This window comes from Protopterus annectens, chromosome 16.part0 (assembly GCF_019279795.1).
Source record: "Protopterus annectens isolate FY-2018-M chromosome 16.part0, PAN1.0, whole genome shotgun sequence".
NCBI lineage: Eukaryota > Metazoa > Chordata > Ceratodontiformes > Protopteridae > Protopterus > Protopterus annectens.
The window spans coordinates 877310784-877335863 of record NC_056750.1 but is presented as its reverse complement, the minus strand read 5'-3'; the positions used below and the strand labels follow the sequence as shown (position 1 = coordinate 877335863).

The window sequence follows — 25080 nt, the reverse complement described above, 5'->3', positions numbered from 1 at the left end:
TTTTCTTGCAGTTAATTGGGTCTTAGTTGCCATTGTCTTGACGTATTGAGTCAGTTGTAATTGCTTGTCTGGTGTAAGATAAGCCTTCTGGGCCGTTGTGTCCAAGCTGGCACCCAGGAATGTCATTTTTTGTGAGGGTACTAGTTTTGACTTCTTTTCGTTTACTGTGTACCCCATACAATTTAGTAGATGCTTCACAAAGGCCAGATGTTGTAGGCGAATGTCTTTTCTTTCTGCTTGGATGAGGCAGTCGTCCAGGTATGGATATATTTGAATTCCTCTTTGTCTGCAGTATGCAATTACTGGTGCCAGGCATTTTGTGAATACTCTGGGCGCAGTAGATAAGCCAAAGGGCAGTGCAGAGAATTGATAGTGGGTTGAACCTGCAATGAAACGGAGGTATCTTCTGCAACTTTGTCTGATAGGGACATGCAGGTATGCCTCCTTGAGGTCCAACGTTACCAGCCATGCTTCCTTGCCCAACATGGGAAGTAGCTGCTGTAGTGTTAGCATCTTGAATTTGGGAACTTGTAAGTACGTGTTTAGGATTGAAAGGTCCAGAATTGGTCTCCAAGCATTTTCTTTTCTGGGTACTAGGAAGAGTCTTGCGTAAAATCCTTGGCCTTGCTCTTGAGTTGGCACCCTGTGCATGGCTCTCATGGCTATGAGAGCTGTAATTTGTTTTTGAGCCTCTGCCCTTTGATTTTGTGGCAGGTTTGGTATTCCTCTTTTTATTGGCAAGGTGTGAAAGTGGAATCTGTATCCTCGTAAAATTATGTCTAGGACCCATTTGTCCTTTGTGACCATGTGCCAGTTGTCTGCAAATAGTGCTAGTTTTCCCCCCCAGGGGGGCTGACAAAAGAGCTTTGTTTGGCCAGCTGAGGTGCAAGTCATTGAGTTTGCCTTCTGGTGGATTGAGACCTGTCTTCTCCTCCCTTTTGGGTTGGAGTGCCCCAATGGCAAGGTTTATACTGAGCTTGTGGTTGTCCTCTGCCCCTTGGGAGCCTGTATTTACCCCTCTGAGGCCTGTCGGAGGCTGGAAAGGACCAATTTTTTGTTGGCCAGTTTCTGCTGAAGCGAGGGGGTTTGTACTTGTAGGAAATCTTTGACTGTCTGCATTGATTTTGCCTTATCTTCCATTTTCTTTAAAACTTCTTCTGCTTTAACACCAAAAAGAACATCCTGCTGTAAGGGAGCATCTAGTAGTTTTGCTTTAACATGATCAGGCAGACTTTGTTCCTTTAACCAGGCATGCCTATGTATAACTGATCCAGTGACGGCTGCTCTGCAGGAGGCCTCTAAAGAGTCAAACCCACATTGTAAGGTATGTTTGCCCACCTGCTCTGTGGCGTGCAACAAATCCTGTACTTCTTTCAATTCAGATTGTTGAGGGAGGGTGGTTATCTTTTGTTTTAATTGAGAGATCAGAAATTGCTGATACTTAAGCATATGAAACTGACAGTTTTGTGCTCTCATGGCTAAAGTGGCTGAGGTATAAACCTTTTCCCCCCATCTGTCTAGTGCTCTTGAATCCCTTTCAGAAGGTACTGGATTTTTAGCCATGGAAGCCTTAGCCCCCTTGGGACCCTGGGAGATAGTCTATGGGTCAGCTATTGGGCTTTTGTAAAGGAATTTGTGGGAATCAGGTACTCTGTAGTATCTGTCAGGCTTGGCCGGGGCAGGAGGTAGAGAGTCAGGGTTGAAACTGGATTCTAAATAAACATCATCCACAATGTCCAAAACAGGAGGAATGGCTATGGGTCTGTGTTGGGGGTGTAAAAGAAACTCTCTGAGCCTTTTCTTGGAATCAGAGTAATCCTGACCTTCCCAGTGAAAATATTCCCTCATAGTGTGTAAAGTTTCCCCAAAAGAGTAATCTTCTGGAGGGGAAGCTGAGGGAATAGAGTCCTCAGCATCAGAATCTTCATAAGGAAAGAAGGAATAGTCTTGGTCCTCAGAGGAATCTGAAGAAATAGACAGTTGTTCAGAGGAAGCAGAATCTTCCTCTTGTCTAGGCCTTTTGTCAGGAGGAGGCTGAGCACCCCTGATAAGAGAAATCAAATCTTCAGCCATCTTGAGCATCTGTTTCTTAGGCATAGGGCCTTGAACAGGAGACTGAAGTGAAGCCTTCGATTTAGAAGGAGTCTTCGACTTGGAAAACGTTTTGACTGTGAGAGTCGTTGGTCTGAAAACGCCTTCAGAAACCGATGGCGTTTCAGAAGCACCGACGTCCTTGGAAGGTAAATCGTCGGAAGGGCCTGAAGAAAAAGGCTGCGTCGGTCTAGTACATTCCGTCAAAATATCTGTGGCGGTCTCGGGTTCCAGAACTGCGGTAGTCAGAGGCTGCGTCGTAACCTCACTGATATCCAGAGAACCGGAGACCAGATCAACCGAGGCCTCGGAATCGGGCTTAGGCCTGGGCTGTCGGTCCTTGTCCCTGCGCTTTTTGTGCACGCCGGTAGTCAGTAGCTCCGACGGCATAGTGTAATTAAATTTTCTACCAAAAAAGTGTTGTGCGAAATCAAATCGTCTTTTAATAGTACGTTTATTAAATCTAGCACAAAAACGACAAGAAGTGACGTCGTGATCAGGGCCTAGGCAAGGTATGCAATAAGAATGAAAATCCTTATGAGGTATTTGCTTCCCACAAGAAATACAATTGTTAACTTTTTCCTGACATCGGTCTGAGGCAAGAAAAGTTTTCCCAACGGGGTACTTAGCTTTATAGAAGACTTCAGTCTGAAATTCGAATTCGAAAATCTCAGGAGTCGGCCGACCGGCACTTGCGAACTGCTTCTGCTTCGGGCACCGCGCGGCAAGAAAGACTGAAGAAAATGGCATCGGTTGCAATATATATACCCCTGGCGCACTGACGTCAGGGATGAGGCGACAGCAACCGACGTCGGACCAAGACTTTGGAAATCCGGCTGACTGCGGGACCACCTGATGACAGGATAACCCATGTGTAATGACTGCAGCAGGGTAACACGATGAACATCACAGTATGAACGAAAATCTTTATGAGGTATTTGCTTTCTACAAGAAATACAATTATTGACTTTTGCTGACATTGGTTTAGAGCAAGAAAAAGTTTCCCCAACGGGGTACTTAGCTTTAGTTGAAGACTTCGGTTCTGAAACTCGAAAACGAAAATTTCAGGAGTCGGCCGACCGGCACTTGCGAACTGCTTCTGCTTCGGGCACCGCACGGCAAGAAAGACTGATGCAATGGCATCGGCTGCATGCTTTATACCCCTGACTACGTGACATCATGGAAGATGAGACAGCAACTGACGCAGGACCCAAGACTTTGATAATCAGGCCGACTGAGGGCTACTGCATGCAGATAACCCAAATGTTGATGACTGCAACAGTGAAACACAAAGAACATCTGCAGACAGTGATATTAAGGACTACTCAGCATACTTTGAAGAACTCTGCCTACTGTTAGCAGAAAAATATGGTTAGACTAACCATGGGACCTCAAAACACCTGTAATTTCAACTAGGCCATTCAATTTCCAACTTCTGGCTGTATTAAGGAAACAATATCTGATCAGACACAAGGAATGCATAGCATGTGGCTGAATCTTTCAAAGACAACAACTCACCCATAGCTGTACCCAAACCAGGCAGTAACCCATTCACATCCATACATCGTAAATACACGGCTAACATGTATCCTTACAGTAAAGCAATTCTCTGCCTCTAGACTTAAATCATGCAAGTACTTACCCATAAACGAGCAGATACTTCCCATCACTTAACTATACCTGGCCTATGATGTAACTACATATGGCCCAAGTACTGCCTGACCAGTGACTGAACTTGACACAGAAAATCATGCCCGCAACCTACATAGGCAATACCTGTGACTATGGCAATTCTCAAACTATGGATTTAAATGGTACAGGTACTTTTTGTCTTGTGGCTGTACTCAGCACAGATCTTTTAAAACCATTGGTTGTTTCCAGCAGAGACCCTGCCCAACCTATGAGGGCACCTAAAAAGGGAAATATCAGCTAAAGGCTTTAAAAAGCACAGGTACTTCTTGACCAAGGGCTGTATCTGGCAGAAGCACAACTCAATCCATGACTACAAATGGCACCAATGCAAAACCCATGCCAGCACCCAGCAGGGGCAATGCCTAACACACAGCTGTACCTAGCACAAAGTATTCTCGACCTATGACTTAAAATTATAGCCCTTCCCTGACTTGTGGCTCTACATCGCGTGCACACACTGTCCAAACCATGCCTGCTCCCTGGCATAGGTAACTCTCACCTAGATAACTTACATGACAAAAGCAGATGGCTGTTAAATGCTCAGAGGTTCATAGGTGTTTTACTAGGCTAAAAACCACAAGGGCCTTTTTAAGCCTAGCCATGCAGCCCTAATCTCTGACAAGTTCTGATATCCTTGATAAGTGTAAGCATGGGCCTGGGAGATTAACCATTTACAGGTTTACCTGTGTCCATTAGAGACATAGGTGCCAAACCAGGGACAAATTTCCGGTTTCCCATCCAATTGTCCAAGTTGCACTTGAATTGGGTTAGGGAGGAATTCTGCTTCACATGGATGGGGAGCCTGTTCCATAGATGAGGTGCCTGTTCCATAGATGGGGTAGTCCCTGGGATACATACCCATCTTTCCAGCAGGTCCTATTTGTATCACAGGCAAGGTTTAAATCTTTAGAATGGGTAATTCTGGAGGTGTTTGTTTTGTGGATATGCAGGAGGTCTATTAGAGTGGGGTCTGACAATGTCCTGTATGCCAGGCACAGATCTCCACTCAAAAGCCTGTAGGAGACAGAATACAGGGATAGGGCCTTGAGGAGGTCTGCACAGGACATTTTACTTGCGTCCTGCATTCTTTACTGAGGAACCTCTGTGGACGTTCAAATTGTTGGATATGCCTGGTTAGGCACATACCAAAGGGGACATTGTACTTAATGTAGGTCAATGAATGCCGAATACAGTGGAACAATGGCTTCCTTGGACTTGGGATGCCATACCTTTCTTTATAAGTTGCACAACATAGAATGATTTCCTCACCACTGTGGACACATGATGGTCACAGGCTAGATTACTATCAGTGTGTGTCCCTAAGTCTCTGACTACTGGGTCAACTCAAGAGGTGTGTTGTCAATATGATAGTTACCAGGGATGGATGATTTCCCAAAGGATAACATTATGCATTTCTTGGCATTTAGTTTTAGTCCACAGCTCTGACACCAGTTGTTTGTCTGTGTCAGCCCCTCCTGGAGAACATTTGAGTCAGTGTGAAATTCAATGACAGCTCCTAATTTGCAATAATCTGCAACTTTAGTCAGGCAGAGACCACAGACACTGGCCTTGACTTCTGAGAAGTAAATGGCAAAAAGGAGTGGTCCAAGGACTGATCCCTGACGGACTCCACTTGTGACTGGCCTCCATTTACAATGAGCTCTGCACACAACTGTGCACTGCCTCTGAAGTTGCAGACATAGCTAAAGAATGCTTTGTGGTTATCCTTGGCCTGGGAGGCCAAACTTACCTCAACTTTGACTTTGCTAGACTTTATTTGTTCTCTGAGTTGTTTGTTTAGTTTTTTATCCTACTGGGTGCTGCACCTCCTAATTTTTGCCGCAATTTTCTTCCTCCTGTTATATAGCCTATTGATTTTGTGATTCCACCAGGGTGGCTTGTTTTTTGAGTTAGTTCTGTACTTCTTCCTGGTGGGTACAGCTGCCTCTATGCAGCTATTAACATGCTTGTACAGGGTTTCTGTGAACAGTTCTGCATAGGCAGCAGTGTTCAGTATTTCTGGGGCTTGAAATGTTGCCAGGTTCTCAATTATGTTATAAACATAACCCAAAGAACTGAGGAACTGCAAGTAAAAAAGGGTAACATGCTAAATGAGACTACAATGCCTATGAGTACTTTCTGTACTTAAGAGGTACAGTGACCTCTGAATTAGCATACAGACAGTTATCGGGTGTGAGAAAAAGGCACAGCCTTCTAAGAAAACTCAAAGGTGTAACAAGCCATTTCAAAATTTGTTGTTACTTTAGCAGAGTAGCAATTTGTTTATTTATTTTGAAGAGGGAGGCTTGTATTACCACGTCTTGTATTTCTGAAAGGGATACAACCAAAGCATTTCTGAAATGTAACTGATGCGACTAAGCCTGCTGTTCACATTCCAACTGTTTAGGATCTATTCCCTGCATGAATAACATAACAAACATGTTTTAGTCTTCCTCTAAACACAGCACATGTGAAAATTCACAATCCAAGTTACATTTAGCTTTGTAAAAACTCTATAAATTCACAACCCCATGTCAAAACAAAGAATACCAATAAACAGTACTACAATTAGAGTTATTTAGTGTAGAATATAACACTCCAGTGTTGTTCCTGCTAAAACAATCACAACAGTCTGCATTCTTTAATTCTCTTCCAATAAAACTTACACACAACCAAATCCCCACAGAGCAGCCATCATAACCTACAAACATTTGTCACTGGCAACTTAAAAGGCACATTCTGTGGCAAACAGCAGATGTGACTGCCAAGAGTGCTACATACCATAGAGTGCAGAGGCTACACCTTGCTCTGTGGGAGCATACTGCGGTGTGGAAGATGGTACAATAGCTTGGGGCCCAGTTAGCATCCGAGTGTTGCCTGGAATCATTGGAAAGGGCTGCAAAGAAAAGACAGCATTACTTTTGACTCATACAAGACAAACTTCCTTGCACATGACCAAAAATACCCTTTCTACAAAACAATGCCCAAAAGCTCTACATACTGACGAAAAATTAAATCTGTTCGCCAATGCTATATGAAATAAGCAGTCATAGTCCAAGTGAAAACATGACACTGCCTTTCACACCACTCATCTCTACCCCTTCAAGTTCTGTTTCAGACAAAAAGCTGCATGGAAGCAAAAGCTTCACAGTAATTATTTGACCTTTCCCTAGAGAAATACTTGTCAGCAATTTCTCAACATTTTGTTCCTGAACAGTACCAGTAATGTTTTAAAGCACTCCAAAGTGAAAAGTAACAAGGTGTTTAGCACCCATCAGCAATACAGTCAAATATCAGATCACCTCCATTAGTCTGAACGTGTAGTTATACTTTCAGCATATGCTCACAAATATGTGAACTGCAGGATCTTCTCATTCTGCCAAGAGGAGTAACACGAGACGGGGTTAACAAAATCCAACATAAAGAAGGCTAGCTCAGTTAGTAGTTCCATAAGGCAGGGTAAAGTAGAAGTAAACAGCACACACCAGCTCACCTGCACTGAAAGGCAAGTCTAGTGGCCCTGTGGTTGTTTCAAGAGAGTTTGGCATAATGGCTACAGTCTTTACCTCACAGACACAAGGTACAGGGTTTGATTCTGACCTCTGGTTGTTGGCTAGGCTTGTAAACACTCTGCAGACAGATAGCCTAGTATTTACTTAAGAACCTATACAAGTGGCTTACAGGTGAAACAGCCTTCACTAGAGACCAAGCCAGTAACAACTCTCATCAATATGTGGATGGGAGTGCTTACATATAGAGGCTGAGGACATAGTAGGCACTCACAGTGATGTGGAGAGCGCCTACACATCAGCCATCAAGAGGATGGGTTAGGTCATAAACAAAGGAGGAAAAATGATGGCTATAGGAATGATGGTCTCCATGACTGGCTCTTGACCTAGGATGAATAAAAGGCCTTACTGATTGCAGATGGCTGATAGTTGGCAGGAAGTGAACATAAAACCAAACAGTTCCACAAGTCCTACTTACCTGTAAAAGTAGATGTTCTCATTTTACAATGCCTCAGTGACATGTAGGTTCTATGCCTGCACACAACAAACACTGGCAGCTTTCCAGAACTCGGAATCGGAAATCCCTCAGACTCTCTGTTATAGGGAATTGGCCAAGTTGCTCCCCATCATTTTAGTACTAAGGAGGATGAACAAAGGAGAACTAGAAAAAAGAATTACCTAAAACCACCAAATCACAGCCATAAAACACCAACAAAAATAATCAATGCCCATCAGCAAAACAAGGTTGGATATTACTCAACTATATACAAGATAATATATATATATATATATATATATATATATATATATATATATACATATATATATATATATATACACACACACAGATATATATATAAGATATGGGGGGGCAGTGGGTGCTGCCACTGAGGCAGTGTGAAATTCAAACATCTGTTACAGATAAGACTTGTGCAACTGTAGCATGTTCTTCATTCACACCGCCTCAGTGGCAAATGAGTAGGTGCCCAAAGTTTACCCTACCTGGGACTAGGAAGGATAAGGGTCCAGGAGCCCCAACAGAATGGTCCTCACAAAGCCTGCTCTGGACCTTGACACAGAATCTATCTAATAGTGCTTCATAAAAGTATGAAGAGAGGACCAAACTGCTGCCTCTAGAATGCTACTAGGGTACACTCCTTTCCAATATGCCATAGTAAAGGACAAGGCTCTGGTGGAACGCGCCTTAACCTTGCCTGGAATAGATTTACCATGTTGGGAGCAACGAAAATCAGTATCGGAGAACGACTAATTAAGCAACTGTTTTGCTTAGAGAGAGGTTGACTTCATAGCCCCAGCGCAGGAAATAAACTGCTGCTCGGCTTTCCTGGAAAGCTTAGTTATGCCAAGGCAGCGCCTGAGCCGACTGTGCACATCCAGGGTATGCAGAATCTTCTCTTCTTTGCTTTTAGGTTCAGTAAAGAAAACTGAAAGAGTGGTGTCTTGACACAGGGTAAATTCAGAAACAACTGTTGGAAAGAAAGGAGGATTAGTACATAAAACAACACTATCTTAGTGGAAGATCTGATAAGGCTGGCCCACCGTGAAAGCTTGCAGCTCAGAGATTCGCCTTGCAGATGTCAAAGCAATAAGCAAAACAGTTGTCCAAGTGATGAACCTCAAATCAGCCTGAATGGCAGTTTCGAAAGGAAATAGTAAATTTTTCAAAAACAAAGTTGAGATCCCAAGGAGGAGGAATTTGATCACAAGAGCAACACTCCTTTCGTAAACTGTTTGGCCACAAAGAGAGAAGAAAGAGGAAGATCTGTGGGCAGACAAACAGATGGCTGCAAGATGCACTTTAACAGATGTAGAAGATAAGCCATTGTTTATCAGCTCTCACAAATATTTCAAAACCAGAGAGAAGACACCATTCCAGGTCATCAGATACTGCTTAGGCACCACCTCCATAACCTCTTCCATTGGTAAACATTAGATTTTTTGTTGCAGGTTTTCTTGCCTCACTCAACACCTACTGCACATCCTCATGGAAGAAAGTGCTTAAAAGGTATCAAGATAGAACCATCCAGGCTGCTAGTTACAAATCCTCTAAGTTCTGGTGTGCCACTCACCCCTAGCACCATGGGTGAAGAATTTTGTGGTAATTGTACTTGGCCAGCTCCACTAAAAGGGACTTTTCTGCCAACAGGGGGTCATCACAATGATCTTTGGTAATTCTTGTTGAAGCTTTAGAAATACCTTGTGTATTGGGAAAGAGTGGAAATGCATAAAGAAACACTACCATCCAAGGAAATGAGAATCCTTCTGTCCTTCAAGCATGGCTCAAACAGAATTGTTCAAATAGATCTATTCATCTCCTTTCAAACAGACCGCTGGAAGTATTACCCACATCTGGACCAAATCCAGACAGACTCTGTCCAGAGTTTACACTCGTGAGGGTCCACTCAGCATCTGCTTAGTCTGTAAGCCACTATGTTTTGCTCTGATGGGATGCAGGAGCCTGAAGCATCAAAGAATGCTTTAAGGCTAGCTCCCAAGCCATCACTGCCAAATGACAGAGTATGACTTTGTACTCCCTTGTTAGTTCAAGTACCACATGACTTGTGGTGTCATCGGTGACCAATATAAGGGGATTTGGAAATCATAAATGATTAAGAATATTTAAGATCTGAACCACTGCAAACATTTTTTGATGTTTATGTGCTTTGTTGAGTCCGAAGGACCCCAGTAGCTCTGCACCTGAACTCATTCCCCTGCACACTGTTCCCCATGCAAAGTATGAAGTTTCCATCTGGACTAATTGAACTGGGGTCTGAAGGGAGAAGGTTACGTTTGAACTGAGAGACACTTGACCCCTCCAACACTGTAATTCCCGTTTCACAAAATCCAGTACAGGTACCTGGAACTAGAAGGGAGGCAGGTGCCGGGTCCAAGTTTTTTTTCTTCTCGCGTATCACTAAATCTTTCTCACGTGCAGTCCGAGTAGTGTCACAAGGATTTTGACAAACACTCTTGTGGAGGCAGCTTTTTGAAGAGAAAAAAAAAATCCCTGAAAATGTTCCGAATCAGAACTATTTCTTTTGGTAGAAAGACCATACTTTTTTGTGCCCATCACATACCCCAGGAAGACAATTCTTTGTGAGGGTCTGACACAGGAAATCTGCAGGTTCAGCTTGAAGTTGGGAGCTATTGGCATGTGATAAGTATCCCTCAGATGTAAAGTCACCATGAAAGAGTGGTCCGGAAGAAGGGTAGGACCATCTGGAGGGTAAATATTTTAAATTTGGTTACTTTAAAAAAGGTATTTAGGTACACCAAATCTAACCCTAGTCTCCAAGACAGTGTCATTTTGAATACCAAAAACATTTTTGGTGTAATTTTTTTTTCTTTTTATGATGCACCAGCCTGCAACTTGTGAAGGAGTACCAGAAAGAACGGGCATGTCCTGTCTGGACTGTGCGAGAGAGTTTCCCTAAAGGGAAGAGATTTTTCTGTTTGCTGCCAAGCGCATCTTCACTGAATTACTCTCCGCCCCCACTTGTCTGAGACAATTTATGGCCAGGCTGCTGGGCTGAGCTAAAGCCTGGGGAAGGTAAAAAGGGAAGAGGGGCAGGAAGAAAGGTCAGAATGTCCAGAGTCTTGCCACAGGCATTCTTTAGCAGCAGGATTCTCGTTTTTTGGGAAAGGAACTTCTTTTATTTGGTTTGAAGCATTATCTTCCTGAAATTTCCTTGATACCCTGACTCCTGTCAGGCTGGGACTTTCTTTTGTTCTGCCCTTTGAAAATGGATGCCTCGTTAATGGAGAACCAACACTCTAGACATCCCATGCATCAATTTACCTCAATCATCCCATTATTAGAGAAACTGGATAGCAGCAGGACAAAACACAAATTCAGAAAAAGGAGCATTCATAATCTTGTTTTACAAATTCTCGGAAAACTTCTAGTTATGTAACCAAGCAAAGCTCATCAGTACGGCAGTAGCAGATGCATTCTAGAAATATTGTCAGCACCTTCTAAAAAAACTCCTAAAAGCATGTTTCGAAACCTGAGTCACATTAAAAACAGTCTCATTCATATAATACTTCAGTTCAGCAGCCATAAAACAGTCTCATTCATATAACACTTCAGTTCAGCAGCCATACTAGAGTTCATTTAAACCATAAGCACATTGCAAAATAAACTTCCATATAAAGTCCTGACAATTTTAAATTCTAAAGATTAAACTACTAGACTGAGAACTTTTTACTCCTGAAATTCTAACCGCTTAGCAATTTTATCCAGTGGTGTATGGTTAAAAGCCACCAAGGCTCGCTTCTTAAAAGTTGGCAGCTGGAGAAATCACATCTGGGTCAACTGAGAAAAGAAAAGAGCTGTAAAATCAGAGTACACCTTGTATTTCCTCATTAGTCTTTTTAGGAATTGTTTCACTAGCTAAAGATGTTTTACATGCAATTCCACAGATGTTCTAAGGCTGGTAACAGAGGACGAAAACCCAAAACATTTGGAATCTCATCCTCAATAAGATCATAAACTCTGGCATAGCTCCAGACGGCTTCCAGTCAAATATATTGCAAAAAATAGACTGCATCTGTGAAAAGGTGAACACTTGGCTTGGGTTTTTGAATCTGTTCATCTTCTGAAGTATCAGACTGGACAGACTCAGAGTGTTCACTACTGCTTTCATTAGAGTCACCATCAAAACCTATGGTGCTAGACTGATCTCTGGAGAAAGTAGCCTCCATAGTCATTCTGAATAGGAGCAGAGGCTCAGAGATTAACTGGCTGTAAAACCATCTTAGCTAAGAAAACCATATCAGCTATATAGATGGCAATAACCTGACTTGTCTATCAAGTGTTGACGTTTGTTTCTTCTTGCTATAAAATACACTAGAGGACAAAATATCTGGGGATAGAGTTATGTCTGGCAAGGAGTCACTCAAACTGGACCTCTCCTGCACCCGAAGCATTTCCTTGTTTCCTTCTCACTGAAACAGCCCCAGAGAATGCATCTGACCCCAGTACCATACAAGGCTGCAGGCTCACATCAGTGTGATGGGGCAAAGGGAAAGTGGTCTGTGGGTCAGCATAACGCAACAACGCATTGACAAACAACAGGCTGAGGCATGTTTTGTTGAGATTCTTTTCTTTTTAGGTGCAACTGGATTTGTTTGGGGGGGGCTGTTCTGGAGGGGGTCAGCTGTATCAGGATCCATCAAGTCAGGCGAAAAGTATCGGCCAGAATAAAACACTGACGCTATTAAGGGCTGCCTAACGGTATCAATAATAGAAACTATAAAATATGTTCCTACGCAGCAAATAGGGCTTAACTGAATAAAATATAGCAGAAACAGTTTAAATTGTGTTAAGCCTTGTTCTACAATCTACCCAGTGGAGTAAACAGCACACACATTCCACGTACCAAGTAAATTTCATTTGTCCAACTTGTAACAAAAAATCAAACATATGCCCTTAAATCAAATAGAAACATTTTAAAACATAAACAAGCATTTACTTAAAGATTACCTTGTCAGAAATGAAAAAAATCTCCAGAGAAATGCAAAGAAAGTAATATACAGTAAAATCACTATTTAACAATAAAAATGGCTGCAGTAGTGTTAAACCAGCAATAAATATCATAAAAAATGAAGAAAACAGTGAAATAAATACAATATGTTCCTGCCAGAACATCAAAATGAAGCAGATAAACAGAAACAATAAGCCTCTTGGCACCCTGCCACGAGACAGTTCCCAGTGTTCAAATGACACTACAGAAAGTGCAGTTGTGTAAGAACTTACCATAAAAACAGATGTCCTACTGATCACCGCTGCAGTATTCCTAACACATGGATTGTCACCGATGACATCATACTGAGGTAACAAACTTCTCAAGGTTGTACATCTGGCACATGACCTCAGCTCATATGCAGTGGGGTATAAAGATGGATGAATGAGCATATTAGTAGCCTGCAGACTAATGAGAGGACACTGGTCAGTTAGGAAGGGTGTAGCTTAAATTAATAAGAAAATTCCCCCTTACCCATGTAAGAGAACAAAGCCTAGAGGAAATGGGGAGAGACAAATGAAGATGGAAGTGAGAGAAGAACGGATGGAATAATGCAACAGTGATCAGTAGGACATCTACTGTTATACAAGTTCTTACACAACTGTACTATGCCCTGACAGAAATCACTGTTGCAGTAGTCCTGACATATTGGGGATTCTCAGAGCTGAAGGAGGAAGGACGGGTGGCTGACTATTGAGAAGAAGAGTTGTTCAGCAGTCCAGACAGGATTGACCTCACAAAGGCTGTCCCGGTCATAAAGAAAGAAAAAATTTTGTAGTGTTTTGTAAAGGTGTATACAGACGACCAAGTAGCTGCCTCCAAGATAGACACAGAATCTGTTCTGCTGTAAAAAGCTCCTGAGGAAGCGACTACCTAGTAGAATGTACTTTAGGGCAGGAAGGTCAAGTCTTACTATGGTGCGAGTAACAGAAGGAAATGACCTTTGAAATCCAGGTTGCAAGTCTGTTTGGAGACTGTCTGTCCCAGCTTAAGGGAGAGAAAGGATTCAAACAGCTGGTTAGTCTGAAAGATGTAGTTTTGTTCAGGTAAAATCTAAGATGCCTGTGAATGTCCAAAGAATGTAAGACCCCCACCACCACCACTCCCGCCAATTCTGGGGATTGGGAAAGAAGGTAGAACGGCTCACTCACTACTTTAGGCATGAAGGACAGGACAAGCCCTGAGATTCACCCTATCCCTGTCAAAAATGACAAAAGGGGAATGGCCATGAGAGCTTGTAGCTCACACACTTCTGGCAGAGATGAAGCCCAAGAGGAGGATGGTTTCCTAAGTACAAAATTTCAGAATAGTGGAAGAAGCTGGTTAAAAAAGAGGCAAACGTAAGCTTTTCTAGCACAAAATTAAGATCCCAAGGAGGAGAGATGGGTTTCCTTGGTGGGTTAAAATGCGGAACTCCCAAGGAAAAAGGTTGACCTACAGCCTAATCATAAGTGGAGGGCTAACAGGGAGGCAGGCCACTGATAGCAGACAAGCGAGGTTTTATGGATGAGTAGCCAATGCCCGATCAAAGAATCGTGTAGAGGAAATGCAGTACTGTAGGGACCTATGCTAACAGTAGATTCAGACTACGTCTGCAACACCAGAGGAAAAACCTTTTCCACTTAGTTGTGTAAGATTTTCTGGTAGTATTTTTCCTAGCTTTTTGTAGGACTTGTACCACCTCTTCAGAGGTGTCTTTGAGGTATTAAAATCAGTCCAAGAAGAAACTTCACAGTGTGGAAGTGTGATGGTCACTTCCTGAATTATGTTAAGCACCAATTTCATTAATAAAAATCGAACTGTAAAATATCTGCTACAGAATAATAAAATAGAAAACAGTAGCTAGCACACGTTAAGTTAAAAATTGTAGGTGGTCCACAGCTGAGATAAAATGTACCCTTTACTGACCAGCACAAACAAGCAATCCTAGTTCAGTATAATGAAAACCATCAAAAATGTACCTTATTCATATATAATCAGGCTATTTGGAAGGGAGTGGTTACAGAGGGTGGTTCTGTTAACAGCAATCAAAGCATTACAATCATCCCTTTAACCAAAACCCCTTTCCCCCTTAACACCATAGTGTAAATCTGAAACTATGCTACCTAAAACTGAAACTAAAAAGCTAGAGACAAATTAGAAGACCAGCTTATTAACACTTTACATAGAGTAACCAAATAATCCAAACTATATTAGTTAAGAAACTAACAAAATGATTAGTTAACAAAAAGATCACTAGACATCTATCAGAATATTAATAAATATAAACTAAACCACTTTTAACAAAGACTGCTTTCGCATCAAACACCATCAGGTTTGTGCGTCAATAAATTATAAATGAATAAACAAGTGTATAAATCTACAAGTGAAAACCTATGTAGGATGAAAACCAAAACTCGAACTGCTAAGGTGAAAATAGAGTGAATAATAATAAAAAAGAAAGCACTAATGTCATGGGGATCTGTTAGTGACATCTAACTAGGAAAAAAGTCTGAATGAGCAGGTGTGCACTCAAGAAAAGTGTCCTGTTTGAAAACAAATGTACCGTTATATATGGAGCCATCAGAAATATACCATATAGACTTAACCCAGCTGAAAGACTGGACTGCAGACCCGCGCAAAGCCTCAAGTTTTTTCTGCAGTGGCACAGGGACATCAGATGAAGTGGAGTCACCCGCCTTGCACTAGGCCAAGTGTTTCAAGATGCTGGGTCTTGAGGAAAGTGTTGAGAGTAGAAAGCCTAGACCTTAGGGTTTTTGGAACGAAAATCTGACAGACAAAGCAATATTTGTGATTTGAGTTCCAGGCCTAGGCAAAAAAGACACTTGTATAAAATCTGCCTATCGCACTCATACTTACCACTTCTAGCTGACCTTAAATGAAAAAGGAGGGTTCCTCAACGGGACACTCATCTGGCTAGACAAACAATAACCAGACAAAACAGTCCAACGGATGCACAGCCTGTGTTCAAGGTTGGAGGCGAGAGTCTAATAAATGCTCATACGTCCATCTTTATACACCTACATATATGAGCTGAGGTTGCGCACTGGGCGTATGACCTAGGGAAGGAAAAGCTTTGGCATCCTAGCAGGACTACAGCTGTGACAACTCGTATGTCAGAAATAATGCAACAGTGATTTCAGTCAGAACATCATCAGATTCCCAGTACAATACATAAAACACTTTAGAAAATCCCTATACCTGTTTAAAAGCAGCATTAAGCATAAAAATTAACAGCAGTTGTGAACAGCAAGTAGATTAAAAAAAAGTATATTATTATTTAAATAACAGAGAAAGAAAAGAAAACAAAAGTACACAATAAAAAAAAGGAAGGGAAGTTCCAAAGGGATCTTATCCGAGTAGGGAAGCTATAATCTATGAATGCAGACTGCTGTTGATATTCAACTGTGTAAATCCAGTATTTAGCGCAATCTGAAGGACAAGTGACTTTATGTGACAGGGGTTAGGTTTCCTTTCACTGGAGGGGATTAACATATCCCCTACTGCAGAGAGTCAGAGCGGATTCTGAGTTCTGGAAAGCTGCCAGAGTCGGGTTTGTACAGGCACATCATCCCATATGGCACTGAGGCAGTGTGTGAATGATGAACATCACCAAGTACCACTTCATCCATCATTCTGGACAGCCACAGTCAGACACAATGCAGTATCCCAGTATCAGCAAACAGAAACAAGTCCATGCCATGGTCTACTGGTAAATATCAATCCCTTAACTCAGGTTAGCCCATTTAGTATCTTTCAGCCATGCAACAACCTGCCTCCTAGGAGAATTACTGGAATCAGTGCCAGATTATGTGCCTGACTAATAGCACCATTTAAGGTCTTTAAGCTCTTATTATTAATCAACTATTACACATATGGCTATGAAAATACAATTAGTATGAATGAAAAATGTGGAAGGACAGATCTGGGTGAATGAAAATGAAAACTAAACCATGTGTAAAGCATGTACAACATACATCAGACATTAACCAGTTATTAAAACTATTTAACACAAGCCTGTCTACTACATTTGATGATGATGATGCTTTTCTTTCGGCTTTTCCCGGTTAGGGGTCGCCACAGCGGAACTCCGGTCCGCTAATGATTGGTAGTCAATTTTTATGGTGCAGAGGTGCCAGCCCGACTCCTAACCTTCAACGAAGGCACGTCCATTCACGCATGTCTTTCGAACGTCACTCAACCGTGGGGAGGACATGCAGACTCTACACAGAAGGCGCTCCAGCCGAGAATCGAACGGGAGAACCTCTTGCTGTGAGGCGACAACACTACCGCTGCACCACCATGAATTTTTGAAGGAATGTGAAAAAAGAGCAATGTTTCCTTCCAGGGGGCATCCGAGAAACCCCACCAAGGAAATAATGACTGATACCACACAGAAGAGGCCCAATGGTACCCACACCCCACCACAGGGGAAAGCCCTTTCCCATAACATGACCAACACCATTACCAACCAAGTGACAAACAGGTCCCCGGTCTCTCCCACACCAACACCCAGCTCAGAAAGTGGACAGACTCCCCCATCAACAAAGAAAAATTGGAATTTGCTGAGCAAAAATTCCGAAATGCGTCCACCACCAGGGTCACCTCCCTGTCCCACATCCAAGAAGGACAAGAACTTGAACCCCCCCCCCTGGAGGTAAGCAACATCAGAACCGCAAGGAACCCAGGCACAATCAAATGCGAACCCTGCAATTACCGCAAATTCACAGACATAGGGCACACACTTTACACTAGGGATCAACGTCACACCACTACATCAGGTAGATTCAATTGCAATTCCACCTACACTACACACCTAGCTCAATGTCAACCATGCTCCGCCCTCCACATCGGGAAAACCGACTGCAGACCACGAGAGCGGGGACATGAGCATCTCCACCATATCAGAAAGGAGAAAATCGAAAATGCCCTAGCCAGTCACATCAAGGGGAACCCCACTCATAGCCCCAGGTCCAAAGCCACTGATCACATCCCAAAAGATACAAGGGGTGGACCAAAATCTCCACCTCCAGAGAAAAAGAAATCAATGCGGCAGATCCAGCCAGATGCCCGCCAACATCCAGGCACCAACAACCGCCGCTCCATCCAGTGCCTCCCGAGACCCAAGAGCCCAAACAGGTAGTCCAAAATGCAATGTTCCATGTAAAACACAACAGCACCATCAAGAAAAGATGCAGGCAGGCCACCTTCAGTTTTAGCTCCACGCCTATCCTACCTTCCTCCCAACATCCCTTATCCAATGAACTTTTTCATCTATTATAAGATCAAAACAATTTGCCAGGGCCTGCAGATTTCCTATGCATAGGAAATCGACCAATCACAAACTCCTAAGAGTTAACAATCATTGCATTTTAGCTTTGCAACCAACATTTTGGAATTTAAAGGCCGATACGACTTCCTTTATCTTTTCAAGTACAGTAGCCCACCCCATCCCATTTTATTTCACTCTACTCTAAGTTACTGCACTATGTTTGCACGCTTTACCAACCAGTAGCACAGACTGTCCAACCCAATTCTTGGTCTAATGCTTAAGGTAATTTACCATGTCCAATTGGTACACATTAAGTTAACAGGAGAAAGAAGGGGGAAGTGCACCCAAGTGAACCCGAGCAGTTATTTGTTGTCTGAAGAATTCCAGCCACAAAACTACACGAAAAGTGCCCAACTTTACTTGTGACCCGCTACCAGCCTCCCACTCGTTATCCCTAATAAAGAGCTGAAGATTCTGAGGTGCTGCTTGTTCCTGCCTTGGATTGTCCTTTCCACAATGAAAGGTGACAACCCTATTCTAGAGTAGGCTCCTTCTCTTCTCTAATCGTACGATGTGTTTGGGGCAGTACAACTTCTGTGGGATTTTCTGCATTCAGATGCTGCTGGAAGTACTCCTTCCATCTGCAACTGATGTCCTGTGGACTGGTGAGGAGATTGTTATTGGCATCCCTTACCAAGGGTGTCTGACTACGTTCTTTACATTTCTGTCTTTGCCTTGCAACCTGATACAGTTTCTTTGTACCACCTACTGAGCCACTTTCCAGAAGCTGGTAGAGTACGCCTCTGATGCCCTGTTTTTTGTTCCAACACCTTTTTTAGCTTCTGTTAGCCAACCAGTATTCCTTCCTATCCTTGTCCATCTTTTCTATCTCCCACTTTTTCCTGCACTTCTCCTTTATTTTGATGACTTCCTGGACTTCTGCATTCCACCGCCAGCTTGTCTTATTTCCATACCTAGCTTGGCCACATATCTGTTTTGTAGTCCCCACATACGTTGTTTTGAGGCGCCGCCATTCTTCTTAAACTCCACCTATTTCTTCCTCTTTATGAGGTGCTAGAGCATTGAGTAATTCCTTGAACTATTGTACCTTCTCTCCAGTGAACTTCCAGGTCTTCAGCCTGGTCTCTGTTGACCTTAGAACCTTCCCTGACCATTGCTTGCAGCTGCCTCTGGCAACCACATGTTGCCACTGCTTGCAGCAGACTGTGGCAACCAGTGGTTTATACTGTGGGCTGACTGTTTCACTGGGGATGACTTTGCAATCACCGATTCTACCCCAGTGCATGTTGGCCACTCTTCTGTGTGATCTTGTGACTGTCTGTCTTTTTGAACCGTGCATTAGCTACTTTCATGCCATTTGCCAGACAGAAGTCTAAAAAGGCCTCTCCTTCTTTACTCCTGTTACCCCTCCCATGTGGACCCAGGCAGTCCTCATATCCTGTTCTGTCTGTCCCAATATGTGCATTCAAGTCACCCATTATAAACACCAATTCTGACTTCATAGGTAGGTACTAGGCTATCAGCCCTGGGGCCTATACAAGCCCAGCCAAAAAGGTACCCTGGCTTTTGCCACCCAAGAAAATTATTTTACTGTGCCACTGTTGAGCAGAGCCACAGAGGTGATGCCCGGGGTGAATTTCCTATTTCCCATCCAATCATCAAGATTTTTCTTGAAGAGTGCTAATGAGGAGCTTTGTTTGATATAGATAGGTAGTTTATTCCAGAGTATGGGAAGTCTCTGGGACAGGAATCTATCCCTCCGGCATGTTCTGTTTATTGTAGTGACAAGGTTTAGGTCCCTAGGGTGTGTAGCACAGAGGGACTGGGATTTCTTTAAGTGGAGCATGTTCAACAGCTATGGGTTTGACATAGCTTTGTATGTTAGGCAGAGATCACCTCTGAGTAGGCAATATGCGACGGAGTAAAGCTGGAGTTTTTTGAGATGGTCTGCGTAGGGCATCTGCTTGAGGCCGGTAATCCTCTTTGTGAGGTATTTCTGCGGCCTTTCCAGTTGTTGTAGATGTCTTGTGAAGTACATACCAAAAGGGGCGTTGTACTCTATAATGGGTCTAATGAGTGATGAGTAGAGGGGAACAATGACCTCTCTTTTTCTGGATGAGAAACCTTTTGTGATGAGGTGTGCCACGTAGAAGGATTTCCTGACTACTGTGGCGATGTGATTATCAAAGGCGAGACTACTGTCCACCTGTGTCCCAAGGTCTCTTATCACACTTTCGGTGTTAAGTATACTACTGCCTATGTTGTAGTTCATGGGTACAGAGTTTTTACCAAAGGGGATGACAATGCACTTTTTGGCATTGAGCTTGAGGCCATGGCTTTGACACCAGGCATCTGTCTCAGTGACGCCCTTTTGTAGGATGTCCACATCGTTAGGAGTTTCGATTATGGCTCCTAGTTTGCAGTCATCTGTGAACTTCGTTAGCCAAAGACCTTCTGTGTTAGCCTGTACTTCAGAGAAGTAGATACCAAACAGGAGAGGACCCAGGACTGAACCCTGTGGTAGAAGACACGTGTGTGGAGTCATTTGATAATACTTTAAAAAGTACAGCTGTGTACACTTACCATAAATGTAGATGTTTGAGTGTATTCACTGTTGCAGTCATCACATTTGCGTTATCTGCTTGCAGTAGCCCTCAGTCGGCTTGATTATCAAAGTCTTGGGTCCTGCATCGGTTGCTGTCTCATCTTCCATGACGTCAGGTAGTCAGGGGTATAAAGCATGCAGCCGATGCCATTACATCAGTTTTTCTTGCCCCAGATGTCAGGTGCTCCCACAATGAGAAGCAATTATATACAAGGTTACACCTCCAACAAAAAAAGCAAATACACCTTCTTCTTTCAGCTTTTCCCAGTTAGGGGTCGCCACAGCAGATCACCTGTCCGCTCATGACTGGCAGTGGAGTTTTACGGTGTCGAGTTGCCAGCCCAGTGTCCAACCTTCCACAGAAGGCAAACACATGCACACACTCACACCTAGGGCCAATTCAGAGTGTCCAATCCACCTAAGGCATGTCTTTGGAATGTGGGAGGAAACTGGAGCACCTGGAGGAAACCCACACGACCACAGGGAAGACATGCAGACTCCGCACAGAAGGCACCCCAGCCGAGGATCGAACCGGAGAACCTCTTGCTGTGAGGTGGCAACGCTAACTGCTGCACCACAGTGGCCACCCTGTCTCTTACCACAAGTCGATCTTCACTAATCCTTGACTGTAGGCTCTGCTCCGAGCCTCGGAACAAACTCGGCCACCCGCCCCAACTCGCGCACTCCAAAACTATCAAGCTAGGCCCCACCCTCTGTAAATGACCTCAGATCGAAGTTGCCCATAACAGTGACAGACAGGTAAAAGCAATAAATAAGAGACTATATCTAATTCTGTACTATGAAGCGAGTCTTTAGGAGTACTTGGTCCACTAAGAATCTTGGATGGGGGGAATGTCAAGAATTAGTGAAGATCGACAACACAGATGGAACGTTACGGTAAGACACAACTTCTTTATCTGATGATGTCAATCTTCACGTCATCCTTATTTATGCTATATAATCAGAATTGCCTACACATAGTAAAGCCTTGCCGAGTCTAATTATGGTGGCTGCCAAAAAAAAAAACAGTTACTAGAAAATGGAAATCAAAGTCTAGACCAACTTTAATAGAAGTAGTGAATATAGTAACAGAGACAAAAAAGATGGAACTGGGATCTTTAGAAAAGGGAAGGAGCAAACTACACAGGAAAAAAAAGGGAATTGTGGGAACAATATATGCAGAACCAGGTTTAAGAGGCAGGATTTGAATGAGCTATATAATGCTCAACTGACAATGACTGAGAGGTGTCTAAGTGATGTATAATGTTTAGAACTACAGTTGTTTCAATGGTGTCTGTGATGTAAACTGAAACTAAAGTGATATCATTTTGTATGTTTTTCATTTATTTAAATGTAAGATTGCCTTTGTCATATGTGTAAATTTAATAAAGATGTTTGGAAAAAAAAAATCTCCATGTCATCCTTGACTGTGGGACACAGTCCCTAAAAGCTTTAGGCATAGTAAACAAGAATAGAGGTACAGTCAAAAGACATCAGGGGGCTGGAGGAAGAGTAACCAGGACTGCAACAGTGAATACACTCAAACATCTACATTTATGGTAAGTGCACACAAAGTACAGTTTTGTACCTACCATAAATGTAGATGTTCAAGTGTATACACTGCTGCAGTCATTACACTTGGGTTATCCTGCCGTCAAGGCGGTCCCTCAGTCGGAGTTCCAAAGTCTTGGTCCGGCGTCGGTTGCTGTCGAATCTTCCCTGATGTCAGTGCGACAGGGGTATATAAGATGCAGCAGACGCCATTTTCTTCAGTTTTTCTTGCCCCAGAAGTCAGGTGCCCCCAAAAAGGTAGGCAATGCAAATTGCTAATAAAACATACATAAGAAAAGCAAACAAAAACTTTCAGTTACCAGCAAATACACCCCATAGGTAGCAAAGGGTAGAAGGCTTAGGTAAGTACCAGCAAGTAAGGGGGAAGGAAGGAGGGTAACCTAGATTGCAGCAGTGTATACACTCGAACATCTACATTTATGGTAGGTACAAAACTGTACTACGTTCATTGTGTTACACTGCTGCAGTCATTACACTTGGGTAAAATCCCAAAGCTGAGGTAGGGTGGCTGGTTCTATAAGGCATTAGGGGTGGCTATAAGGCCCTGCAGCACTGCAGTGGCAAAGCCAGCTCTGGATTTAGAGTAAAGAGTCAGATGGTAATGCTTGGTGAAGGTATGTACAGAACTCCAAGTTGCTGCTTCCAAAATGTCCTTGGTAGGTACTCCACTGAGGTAGGCAGTTGAAGTGGCTGTTGCCCTAGTGGAATGAGACCTAATGCTGTTAGGTACAGTTTTCCCATGGTGTGTATAGCAGAAACGTATACAGTGTCCTATCCATTTTGAAATGACTTTTCCCTGTGCTCCTGCAGCATATGCTACAAACAATTGCTCAGTTTTTCTGAAAGTTTTCGTTTTGTCCAAGTAGAAGTGTAACTGCCTGTGTATGTCCAAGGAATGCAAAAGTTTCTCCCCTTTATTCTGTGGATTTGGATAAAAAGTTGGCAAGTGAATAGTTTAGTTTAGAGCCACACTTGATACCACCTTTGGCATATAATTAGGGTTTGTTCTTAAAGACACCCTGTCTTGGTGGAAAATGATGAAAGGTTCCACTGCCATTAGTGCCTGTAATTCTGAAAATCTTCATGCTGAGGTTATTGCCAGGAGCAGAGCAGTTTTCCAAGAGACATATTTTAAGTCTGCTGAGTTAGCTAGCTCAAAAGGAGGTAAAGTTAATTTTTCCAACACAAAGTTGAGGTCCCAAGTTGGAGTTGGTGCTCTACGGGGCGGTCTTATGTTTTTAGCCCCTCTGAGGTACTGTTTTAGCAAAGGATTAGAAAAAATTGGTGGGTCCGTGTTGTAATGAGCAGAGATGGCAGAGGCGTGGATCTTGATGGATGAAAAGGAGAGGCCTTTGTCCAGCATCTCAGTTAAGTATTGTAGTATCTGAGGAATGTTTAGGACAAGAGGGTCAAGGCTGTGAGCCTGGTTCCAGGCACAGAATCTCTTCCATTTATCCCAATAGGCTTTCCTGGTGCTAGGCCTTCTGGCCTCCAGAATGACATCCATAACAGCTTTGGACAGAGGTATTGCTTGCTTGACTAAGGAATCTGCCATGCAGCCAGGTTTAAAGTCTTGAGCTGGCTATGAAGTATCTGATTGTTTTGCTGAGTCAGAAGATGTGGGATTTGAGGCAAAATCCAGGGTGGACCTTGTGCTAAGTTCTTTAAGATTGGGTACCAGTGCTGGCGTGGCCAGTATGGGGCAATCAGGATCATCTTTGGCTTTTCTTGCCTGGCTTTTATGAGGCCAGAATGGGGCTATGAGGATAACTCTGTGCCCCAACCGACGGGCTTTCTGTATGAACTTCGTCATGAGCGGAAGGGGGGGATAAGCATAAAGTAGACCGGGCGGCCAAGCATGGACTACAGCGTCTCTGGGATTCTCCCCTTTGGGGGGAAGTATTGCAAAGTACTCGCTGCTCTTTGTGTTTAAGGGAGAAGCAAAAAGATTGCAGCAAGGCCAACCCCATTTGCGGAAGATCTGCTTCGCAACTGATGGACTGAGAGACCACTCATACGGAGTGAGAACCACTCTGCTCAGTTTGTCCGCCAAAATGTTGGACCGACCCGGAATGTGCGTTGCTACCAGAAAACGGTTGGTGGATATCGCCCATTCCCACACTCTCATAGCCTCCCGGCAAAGTGGGTAGGACCTGGTTCCTCCTTGCTTGTTTATGTACCAGACAACTGACATGTTGTCTGTCTGGATTGCAATAGTCCCCAGAGGTAGAAGGTCGTAGAGAGCTTGCAACGCTAGAAGCACCACCCTCATCTCTAGGACATTGATATGCAAAGTGGTCTCCAGGGGAGTCCATGTGCCTTGGACGGTTCTGCCCGAACAATGCCCCCCACCCCCACCCGAGGCGAGAAGCATCCGTGGTCAGCGTGGCTTGGGGGGGAGGGACAACAAAGGGCCTCCCTTCCCTCAGCTCTGGGGCGTGGAGCCACCAAAGAAGGGAGTGCCTGCAAACTCTGCTCAGAGGAATCGGAGTATTCAATGGATGGAGTAGTAGGGACCACTGAACTTGAAGGGTCCACTGCAGAATCCTCATTCGCAGACGCGCGTGAAGGGAGAGACTGATCGCTGCTGCCATAGATCCTAGTGCCCTCAGGACTAATTCCGCCACCGGGGCCGGACTTTGAAGAAGAATTAGCACCTGAAACGACAAGCTGTTCAGCCTGTCCGCAGTTAGCATAGCTCGAGAGATGCGGGTATCTAACTTGGCCCCTATGAACTCCAGGACCTGTACGGGGCAAAGAGAGGATTTATGG

The 25080-nt window shown here is 43.5% G+C and overlaps 1 protein-coding gene across 6 annotated transcripts in view; it reads right to left on the bottom strand.

Annotated features, from left to right (window-relative positions):
• The window catches only part of ATXN2L (ataxin 2 like), a 1992254-nt gene that overhangs the window by 344280 nt on the left and 1622894 nt on the right, over positions 1 to 25080 (bottom strand). For all 6 annotated transcript variants that reach the window (XM_044058577.1, XM_044058574.1, XM_044058578.1 and 3 more), the window contains exon 19: positions 6565 to 6679. In XM_044058577.1, coding sequence (XP_043914512.1) covers positions 6565 to 6679 — 115 coding nt within the window. The remainder of the gene's footprint in view (positions 1 to 6564; positions 6680 to 25080) is intronic.